At 40.6% G+C, this 11100-nt stretch overlaps 1 protein-coding gene across 1 annotated transcript in view; it reads left to right on the top strand.

Annotated features, from left to right (window-relative positions):
• The window catches only part of ZMYND12 (zinc finger MYND-type containing 12), a 28979-nt gene extending 17879 nt beyond the window's left edge, over positions 1-11100 (top strand). Inside the window, exons 5-8 of the mRNA XM_069068162.1 lie at positions 1852-1974; positions 6939-7050; positions 8483-8628; positions 9512-11100. Of these exons, the coding sequence (XP_068924263.1) occupies positions 1852-1974; positions 6939-7050; positions 8483-8628; positions 9512-9667 (537 nt within the window). The 3' untranslated portion in view covers positions 9668-11100. The remainder of the gene's footprint in view (positions 1-1851; positions 1975-6938; positions 7051-8482; positions 8629-9511) is intronic.

The following is an 11100-nucleotide window of genomic DNA, read 5'->3' as shown; positions in this document are numbered from 1 at the left end:
GCGGAGAGAGTCTACAGGGCACACTCCTTCACTTTGACCCAGGCTACATGCCATAGTTGCTTTCCTTTGGTGTGTCCAGTTCTCATCTCTTGGGAAGTTCCTCACCTGTCCTCTAGGCTTTTACAGGTGGGGCAGGGAAGTGTCTAGAATTGTCCAGCTGCAGTTTGGTCACTGGACATTTCTATAGCGCTCTGTTCTCTCTGGGGAGGGAACCTCTTCCGCTTTTTAGTTACTTTCTGAGTTTTCCCTCGAAATGTATGAGTTGGGCCACTAGCACAAATCAGATCTCATTTGTCCTCCTCCTCTAATATCCTAGAATGTTGTCTCAGTGCCCTTTCCTACAATGACAAGCCTTCCCCAAAAGCCAGTCTCCTTTCTCCAAACTTCTTTTTCCTCTCTGCCCTCATTTGATCTGTGATTCTCCTCTAGACTGTCGCTGTCTACAGGCTCAACAAAACTATCTTCTAAAGCAGTTTTGTACTCACATGCTTCTCCTCACCAGACTTCTGCTAGTCTGTCTTGTGACATTCTTTCTGGAAGTGGGACTATTCTATATGATCATTCAATGTAACATTTCCATAATCTAAAGCTAATAAAAGTTATCATAATAACTCACAATTCTGTGGCACTTTGAGGTTTACAAAGTGCCTTCTTCACACCAACCCCATGAGGTAGAGAATGGAAATGTATAAGGAGCCTGAGGCTCAGAGAGTGGCAGTGTCCTCTGCATGGTCCTACAGCTATAAAGCATCAGAGCTGGATCTCAGGTGCCCCTGGCTCAGTGCTTTTCCCCTTGCCCAGAGATCCCATGCCATGTGGTCAGTCAGGAGCTACTCCTTCAATCATCAGCCTATAGCAGCAGCCCCTCACGGGAGCTCCTTCTCCAACTGTTGATTCACCTGCCCTCTACACTGTAGAATATTGGCAGGCTGGTAGGACCCCTGGCATAACATCTTTGCCCAGAACCAGGGGCCTATGTCTTTAGCCAAGAATAGGACTCAGAGGCTCCCATACCAGGGAGAGAGAATACTATCAAACTGCTGGGAGAAGGGAAGGCAGCAGAACTGTAGCAAAGGACTGCTATCTGTAATATAGCTCTTGAAGGGAACTTGGTTGCCAGAAAATGTCTTGTGTATTATCTATAATGTTAGTTGCTGAGGATGCTATCTTTTTCTAGCTCCCTAGCTTCTGATACCTTACCTGCCTAGCAGACACTTCTGGACTCAAGTGTGTGCCTAGTTTCCATCTCTACTGTGTTCCAGGCTCTCAGTAGGGAAAGGAGGAAGGGCAAGGACAGTACCCCTACCTCACCATTTCTCCATCCCTAATATGAAGCTTGGGTTTGGACTAACTGTATTATACCTATATATAAAAAGCTGTGTTCTCTCTGAAGCCAGCACTCCTCCACTGTCCCTCCACAGCAGGTTGCTATTTGTCTAAGTCATTCCATAAATCCTTCGTAAAGGCTGCACCCAGATCTTTGTTCTGAGGCTCTTCATCTCTCATCTCTCATTCTGGCTTGCCAGCCCAGCCAACTCTTTTTTCTAATCATGAGTCCTTGATAATGTCTTTTCCACTGCCTTCTGGCCACAGTGACACATGAGAATGCAAGCTATGGTTTCCTCATTGTTTTCTGTGACATGTGTCTTCAGGTGGATTCACTCACGGCAAAGACCATGTCTTAAATGGCTTTTTAATGTGTGTGTTCCTAGAGCACCTTGCTTAGGTCCAGGCAATCGGGAAAGACTTACTGATTCACTCTCACTGCGTGAAGATGTTAGCAACCAAAGGCTTGCTTCAGTAACTCCCTAGAGGCTGTACCCAAACTGCTATCTCTCCTCGCCTCTTCAGATTTATTTTGCCAGCTGTATCTATGGACCAGAAGACATCAGAACCTCAGGAGCCTACTTCCTCATGGCTAACGTATTCTTTCACCAGAAGAAGATGGATGTAGCAGGCTCATTGTACGCAAAGGTGAGTAGGCACAAACTGGGTCCTGGTGAGCCTGATCCACTATCATTCATTTACATTCATCTCATTTGGATAAGTTGGTCAGTAAGCATTTATTAAGTACCTACTAGATGCCGGGACCTGTGCTAAGGGCTGGGGATGCAAAGAAAGGCAAAAGATGGCCCTTACCTCTGAGAGCTCGCTGTCTAATGGAGGAGACAGCCTTCAAGAAGTCACATGTGTAAATAAGCTATCTACAGGATGGACAGGGAAGAAGAGCGGGGAAAGCACCAGAATTGAGGGTGTGGGCTGACTAGCCATGTGACCTTGGCCAAGTCACTTAACCCTTTTTGCCTTAGTTTCCTCATCTGTAAAATGACCCGAAGAAGGAAATGCAAATTAGTCCAGTATCTCTGTGAAGAAAACCCCAAATGGGGTCACAAAGACTTGGGCATGACTGAAAAATGACTGAACAACAACAGAATTGCTTATGTATAAAAACTATTAAGGATAAAGAAAAATGAAAAGGGCTCCAATTTCCCTTTCTTTGAATACAAGATATTTTTGCATGCTGAAATGTTATATTTAAGATCTCATACTTTTAAAAATAATATATTCAAACAGATATTTGTTATAATAATATCACTTACCTGTAGGTTACTCATCCAGAAATCTCAACTGTTCTCTACTATCTATGAATCTCTTTAATGCCTAGATTATAAGTGCATTGAGGCCAGGAACCATGTCATTTATATTTCTAACCTCCTAGGATCAAACATACTATAGTCACTTGATAAATGTTTGCTGAACGAATTAGTATTTACTCAGAAGTAAACTCAAAAAGACCTATATGGTTTGTCAAAATAAATTTAAATGTTCCAAAATATCACACTCTGTGTATGTTAAATAAAGCTCATCCACTTATAAGAATGTCCCTTAGGTCATCATTCAGAATATACTAACTCATAGTTTACCCATGGATCTAACAAGATGAGTTATCTTGTCTCTTAATAAATGTAAAAGCAACACATTTAGAAAAGAGAAGACCTTCTATAGGCACATAGCAAAAGCAAGGGATAACGTAAAGGGAATAATTATTTTAAAAAACTGGTAAGAGCTCACAAAGCATGGAAATCTGGGCTCAGTATACTGGTCAACAGTGGTATGTTCCTCCATAGTGCCTGAGAGAATGACTATATTATAGCACAGGATAATGAAGAGTATTTTTAAATTTAATTATATTCATTTTTCAAATAAATAATAATTGCTGGTATTTATATTCTAGTTTCTGAAGTATTTCACTTATATTACCTCATTTGATCCTCCTAACAACCATAGGAAATGGCTACTACAGATATCATCCATCTTTTAAAGGTGAGGAAACTGAGACTCAGAGAGGTTTTGTAACTTGCCCATGGCTACATAGCTTTTTAAAAATTTTTTATTTTTTGGCGAGGCAGTCAGAGTTAGGTGACTTGCCCAGGGTCACACAACTAATAAGTGTCAAGTATCTGAGGCCAGATTTGAACTGACTCCAAGGCCAGTACTCTATCCACTCTGCCACCTAACTGCCCTGCACATCAAATAAATATTGGAAGTGAGTAGTGAACCCAGGTCTTCCTGACTCCAGGTCTAACTATACAATATGTCATATTCTCAATATTTATTTTTTTAATTTAATTTTTTATTTTTTCCCCAATTACATGTAAAAACATTTTAAACATTCTTTTTTTCAAATTTTTAGTTCCAAATTCTCTTCTTCCCCTTTTCCCCTCATTAAGAAGGCAAGCAAATTGACATAGGTTTTACATGTGTAGTTATGCAAAACGCATTTCCATCTAAGTCATGCTGTGAAAGAAAACAGACAAAAAAAAACAAGAAAAATTTTAAAACTAAAGAAAAAGTGTCTTTAATTTGGATTCATTTTCTGCCTGTTCTTGGAGATGGACAACACCTTTCATTATAAGTCCTTCAGAATTGTCTTGGATCATTGTGTTGCTGAGAATAGCTAAATTATTGACAGTAGATCATCATACAATATTGCTGTTACTGTGTACATGTTCTCCTGGTTCTGTTCACTTCATTTTGTATCAGTAGCTCTTTCCAGGTTTCTCTGAGCACATCCTGCTCATCATTCTTATAACACAGTAGTATTTCATCACAATCGTATACATCAACTTGTCCAGCCATTCCCCAACTGATGGGCATCCCCTCAATTTCCAATTCTTTGCCACCACTAAAAGAGCTGCTACAAACATTTTTGTACATATAAGTTCTTTCTTTTTTGTTTTTTCTCTTTTAGACATGGAGCTAGGAGTAGTATTGTTTGGTCATAGGGTATGCATGGTTTTATAGCCCTTTAGACATAATTCCAAATTGCTCTCCAGAATGGTTGAATCAGTATACAACTTCACCAATCATGCATTAGTGTTTTAATTTTCCCACATTCCCTCCAACATTTGTCATTTTCCTTTTCTGTCATATTAGCCAGTCTGACAGGTTGTGAGGTAATAGCTTGAAGTCGTTTCAATTTGCATTTCTCTAATCAGTAGTGATTTAGAGCATTTTTTCATATGCCTATAAATAACTTTGATTGCTTTGTCTGAAAACTGCCTATTTATATCCCTTGACTATCAGTTGCAGAATAGGTTTTATTTCTATAAATTTGGCTTTAATTTTCTATATTTTTTAGAAATGAGGTCTTTATCAGAGAAACTTGCTGTAAACTTTTTTTTCACAGTAATGATTACTATGTAATTCCCTCCATCCTATTTTCCCCCCATTTATCTTACTTTCTCTCTCCTTTCATCCTGTCCATTCTCAAAAGTGTTTTGCTTCCTAATTTTGCCTTCCCCAATCTGCCCTCCCTTCTATCAGCACTACCCACCACCTTCTCTTACCCTATTCCCCTCCTATTTTCCTGTAGGGTAAAATAGATTCCTACACTCAACTGAGTGTGTATGTTATTCCCTCTTTGAGCCAATTCCGATGAGTAAGGCTTGCATGCTTTCCCCCCTAACCCCTACTCTGGTCACTTCCCCATCTTCCTCTCTACTGTCAAAACTCTTTTGCACCTCTTTTTATGTGAGATCATTCTACCTCTCGCTTTCCCCTTCTCCCAGTACATTCTTCTTTCTCCCTTCTTAATTTTATTTTTTTAGATACCATCTCTTCATGTGCAACTTATACCCATGTCCTCTATATATACTCCTTTTAACTGCCCTAATAATGAGAAAGATTTTAGGAGTTACAAGCATCATTTTCCCTGGTAGGAATGTAAACAATATAACCTTCCTGAGACCCTTATGATTTCTTTTTCCTGTTTACCTTTTTATGCTTCTCTTGAGTCTTATGGTTGAAAGTCAGATTTTCTATTCAACTCTGGTCTTTTCATCATTTTCTATTTAGCCAATTCTACTTTTTAAGGAGTTCTTTTCTTCAGTGGATATTTGTGCCTCTTTTTTTCCATTTGACTAATCCTACTTTTTAAGGCATTCTCTTCAGTGAATTTTTGTATATCTTTTTCCATTTGGCCAATTCTGCTTTTTAAGGTATTCTTCTCTTCATAGGATTTTTGTGTCTCTTTTCTTTTTTGGCCTATTCTGTTTTTAAGGTATTGTTTTCTTCAGTATTTTTTATGCCACCTTTACCAAGTCGTTGGCTCTTTTTTTAAATGATTTTCTCTCATCACTCTCATTTCCTCTTCCCAATTTTTCCTCTGCCTATCTTACTTGATTTTTAAAAATCCTTTTTGAGTTCTTCCATGATCTGGGGTCAATTCATATTTTTCTTTGAAGCTTTGGATGTAGGAGTTTTGATTTTGTTTTCTTCTTTCGCGTTTGTTTTGATCTTCCCTGTCACCACACTAACTTTCTATAGTCAGGACCTTTCTATTGTTTGCTCATTTCCAGCCTATTTCTTGATTTTTAACTCTATACTAAATATGCAGCTGTTTTTAGAGATAATTCTGGGCACTTGTAAGTTTTTGGTTCTCCCAAGGTGGTATGATCTAGGGAGAGGTGTGTTTATTACTCTCCTGTACTGGGCACTGGTCTGGGAGTGACGACAAGCACTCTTTTCCACCCTGGAGCTGTAACCAGGATCCCAGCTTTTCTGTGGCTGCAAACTCTGGCGTGCTAGTTTTCCTCCTCTTCCTGGGACTGAGAGCCAGGATTGCAACCCAGACCCAGGTAGAGGTAAAGCAATAGGTCCTGCCTCTGGTGTCAGCAAAGGGACTCCTGAAATCTACTTCTGACCAGTCGTCCGACTCCTTTACCTTCTGTTGGCTGAGAAGTCTGGAAACTGCCACTACTGCCACTGACTCAGTCACCCTCAAGGCCTGCTCCTGGTTTGCTGAATCTCAGTCTATATTGGCGCAACCTCTGCTGGACTACTCCACTTTCACCCTAGTGCAACAAACCTTTCCTTCTGACCTTCTAAGTTGTCTTGGGCTGGAAAATTGTTTCACTCCATCCTTTTGTGGGTTCTGCTGATCTAGAATTTGTTTTGAGGCATTCTTTAAAGGTGTTTGGAGGCATTTTGGGAGAGAGTTCAGTCAAGTCCCTGCTTTACTCCACCAAGTTCTCAATATTTATTAATAAGTGAGATCATATTACCTGGGTGACCTAGAGGCTAGCGATGCCCTCAACAAGAAAGGAAGGTTTAGATCTTCTGTCTAAGAAGACAAGGAAGTAAATAATACTTTTTAGAAAGATTTCCACAAGAAATGTCTAAAATGAAAGTAGTTTGTGTATTTAAAGGGGTAAAGTTCTGCCTATTAATACCCATACAAAGTCATACCTGCTTTGGTCTGGCATAGGCAGGGCACAGTAGTTTCAGGCTTCTAAGAATAAAGCCATCTCCACCCTGTAAAAAGATGTGACCAGAAGCTGATCTATACCAAACTAACTCCCTGGCTGTCCAGAGTTAACTAGTGAAGGGCAAGTGGCATGGTTACATAGCTTATCTTTATTTTCTCTCTTTCACAGGTAACTGATATCTGGCATACATTTTTAGATCAACACATTCAAAATCAGCTGCATGCTCTCAAGAAACCAACAGATATCTTGGCCAAGGAATTGGAAAATGACATGGGTTTAGGTAAGTGTGCTTTGTTAAAATAGCAATGATATCATTCGTTGTATTCTCAGCTGATGTGAGAGCAAGACAAGTATGCACTGAATATACTGTTTATTGATATTATTTCCTCCATTTCATTGATGAGGAAACTGAAGTACAGGAAGTGAATAGAGTTTTCCAGTAACTAGACTGGAACTCAGAACACTGGTCCATTTTACATAGCTCACTGACCCACAGAGTATGTCTGCCAAGGTCAATCCAGGAATTAGTTCATTTTAATGAAACTACCTTTCTGCAGCCAGCAGAATTTATTGAACACTCATGGTGTCTGATTCCATACAACGCTTTAATAGCTGGGGAGACAGAATATACTGATGATGTGACCAAAGAATACATATGAGACAACATAAGAAAGCTGGCAGGTGCAATGCTTCCAGCCCAGGGCCTTCAGACATCATCGTGGGAAGCAATCCTTGTAGAGACATAGCCTGAAAATTGTTCCTGTAGGTACTACAGCCACAGCTATCAAAGACGCAGAAAAGAAAGTTTATGCTGCCAAAGTCCCACAACAGAAATGGATATGATTTTATCAGTGAAAATGACATTAAAGAATAAGCATTGCCATTTGCTTTGTTGCTGGGCCCTAAAGACAGTGGGACATTTCCATCTGACTTGCAGCTAAAACCTGCCATATGTCATGTCTTCCCAAAGTGAGCTCTCTGAAAACAGGGATAATATTGCTTTTCTGTTTGTATCCCCAGCACAAAGCACAGTGTTTTGCATACAGTAAGCACTTAATAAATGCTTTATTCATTCATTCTGAAGGACTGGAAAAGGCAGATGGTGGGAGTTGTCCTGGATTGGTGTTTAGCCATGCATGAACAGTCAAAGGACAAGGGAGCAAGGAAACCTAGAGCACATATAGTATAGTATATGTATAGTATGGTAATGGTACAGTATAATATGGTGTGGTATGTGGTGTGTATGGCATGGTATGGTCTGATATGGTATAGTTTGGCACAGCATAGTACAATATATTTAGTATAGAGCTGACCAGGCTAACCATGTGGTAGAGCCAGAGCAGGGATGTGTCTTAGGCAAGTCTGAGGGCTAGAGAGACTGAAGTCACAATGAGAAAGAAAATGAGTTCAGAAAGATTAAGGTGTAGAGGTGGAATGATGGGAGGCTACGATTGGGTAAAATAGTTTCAGAATTCTTGATCGTAGAAGTGGAACCTTTGGGTGATGACAAGATCAGAGGTGTGTGTTCAACACTGTGTGTCGCTGAAAGGGAGTAGAAGGACTGGAGGGATCTGGAAGGTTAGGCTGTTGGAGAGGACAGCTGTCTTAGGGCTGTCAGAAAACTAGTGAAACTCTTTCTCAGTGGCAGGGACCAGGGGGGTGCCCAGGGTCTTACTTTAGAGCTTTTCCTAACCAATCTACTTTTCATGCAGATGAACCTCAGGAAGCAGAAGCAGTTCACATCCTGGGAACCATCTTGGAAATCCGAGAACACACAGAGAAAGGGAAGTCAGTGGTCACTCTTAAAATCCTGAAAACGGTGGCAATGCTTCATTACCTAATGATGAATTTATCCAAGGCAAGTTTCTGTGGTGTCATAATGTATAGAAAAGTAGGGAAAACTTGAAATTCAGTCTCAATTTTTCCAACTGCATTAGAATTTGCACACGTTTGCACTCAGAGACAGACAGACACACACATCCTAGACTCAAAGCAGCTTCAGTTATTTTAAGATCAGGATTGGTCTCACAGAGAAAGTCTGTTATAAGTTACTTGGGAGAAAATTTGGGTGAGTGGGAATGCCTGGGAGCCTCGTTAGAGGGGATCCTACTTCTGCAGGAAACAGAGGGGGTCAGAGAGCCTTCACAGAGTCATCATTGATATTTCACCTTCAAAGGAGGCTAGAAAATCACAAAATCAGATACTAGAACTACAAGTATGGCTTAATGGAAAGTTTGGCCCAGAAAGAATGGTCCACCCTGTTGTCGCTACTGCTGGGGCAGTCTGAGACTGGTGGATCATATGAATTCAGGAGTTCTGAATCGAAGCTGGACTAAAGCCCAACACTGATACAGAATGATAAGTCCCTGGGGACCACCAGGCTGAGTAAGGAGGGATAAGATGGCCCAGGTTGGAAATGGAGCAGGTTGAAGGGTAAGGTGACATGGGTTCAGGCTCTGGCCCTGTGACCTTTGGCTGTCCTTTCCTCTGTGGACCATCACTTCTGTAAAGTGAGAGGGTGGACTATAGTCCCTAGATACTTTCCTGTTCTACAGCTATGATATTGTCCCCCTCTCTATCTCATCTTAAAATCTTAATTCAATAAATATTAAATGTGTATTATTGCCATGCTAATCATTGGCAATACAAAAAAAGTCCAAAAAATAGTTCCTTGCCTTCAAGGAGCTTACAATCTAAGGTCCTGTGACAATTTTCTTTCATTTTTCTCCATTTCATTTCAGGCTCATGAACTTGCTGTGAAAGCCTACCTTTTATCTAAAGATCTGCCCAATAAGGAAGATGAATCTGAAGCCCTTCGAGACCTGCTAGGCCTCATTACTTCCAAAAACCCAGTGACCTTGAAAGCATCCAAGTTCTTCAATAACCAGGACAATTAGAGGAACGGGAATGGATGCTGACGATTGGGCTAATAACATGCTGTATTATAGCTGCTATTTCAGCCTAGGAGATTAGCTATGAAATCTTACCCACTACAAATGTCTTGACAATGCCCACTGTGAGGGAAAGTTGGACTTTGTGCAGAGGGTGTAGAAATCCTACCATGCCTTGATTTGTGTGACAGGATGTCAGGACATTGGCACATTGTTATGCTTTTGTTTTCACGCTTTTTCTTATGTAAATTCCATTATCTTAGGAAACTGGGGTACTAGACTAGGGGTACACCCCTAGCTATACCTCATTTTGTGAATTAATGTGAGCACCAATAAATTAGGGAAATGGTTTGCCTTTGACATTTACTAGATGTATGATTCAGGCAAGTAACTAACTTCTCTGGGCTTCAGTTTCTTTGGGAAAGTCTTCTAGGGAGTGGAAGAGGGAGGTATTGTGAGGGAAGCAATTGGTAAACCTTAAAGTGCTGATGATGACAAATGTGTTATCATTATTACATTACCAGCATTGTCCCCCATACACATTTTATGGGTTCTTGACAAGTCCCTGACCAGTGGCTATCTCAGCTCTGTAAGCTCCAGACCTGAGCTCAAAGATACTTCAGAGGCTCTGCAGAGACTTTCCCTTCTCTATGTGCTTTCCTATCCTGGGAGGCACCAGTAAAGGCCATCGGATGACCACTAGTTGGGGAAATCATCAAGATGTTGTGCATGGATGGGGGTTGGATGGACTTACTTGTAAAGCCTCTGAACTGTGATGCTGCTCTCAAAGAGCTAAATAAATCCCTGATAATGACTTATCATTGCAATTTCAGGGATTTTGTTTCTACTGAAAGTTTAACTTTCTATTAAAGCAGTACCATTCCCAGTACCAATGTCAGGTCCTGCAATGTGCATTGTTTCTTACAGGTCATTCATCCACAGCTAAGAGCCACAGGTGCATTCTTAGTGTTGGTGATCCATGCAAAAAAATTATCCTCTAAACAGGGGTGGGAACCTGTAGCCTCGAGGACACATATGGCCCTCTAAGTCCTCAAGTGTGGCCCTTGGAAATTTGAATTTCTAATCCAAACTTCAAGTTTGGCCACAGGTTCTCCACCCCTGCCTAACCAAAAACCTCAATGTATAAGGATGGTGAAAATCAATCCCAAATTTCCACTTTACATGTAGCTTTCCAAAAGCATACAAAGATTAGGACTTGTCTTTTCACATCTTTGTATCCCTGCAGTGACTTAAATGTGATTGGCACTCAATAAATATTGATTGATTGATCATTGACTCAAGAGAAAACTGTTTGGGAAGCAAGTGTTGAGAACTTTAAAGTTCTAGGACACTAATTCAGCCAGGGATGTTGTAGAGTAGCTTAGCACAATACAACAGAATGAGCCCTGGACTGGGAGTCAGGAGGCCAGGGTGCCATC

This window comes from Petaurus breviceps, unplaced genomic scaffold (genome assembly GCF_028583685.1).
Source record: "Petaurus breviceps papuanus isolate PSGF00001 unplaced genomic scaffold, PetGlider_PUasm1.0 90760, whole genome shotgun sequence".
NCBI classification, from domain to species: Eukaryota; Metazoa; Chordata; class Mammalia; order Diprotodontia; family Petauridae; genus Petaurus; species Petaurus breviceps.
The sequence above is the reverse complement of the archived record's forward strand: the minus strand, read 5'-3'. Positions and strand labels throughout refer to the sequence as shown.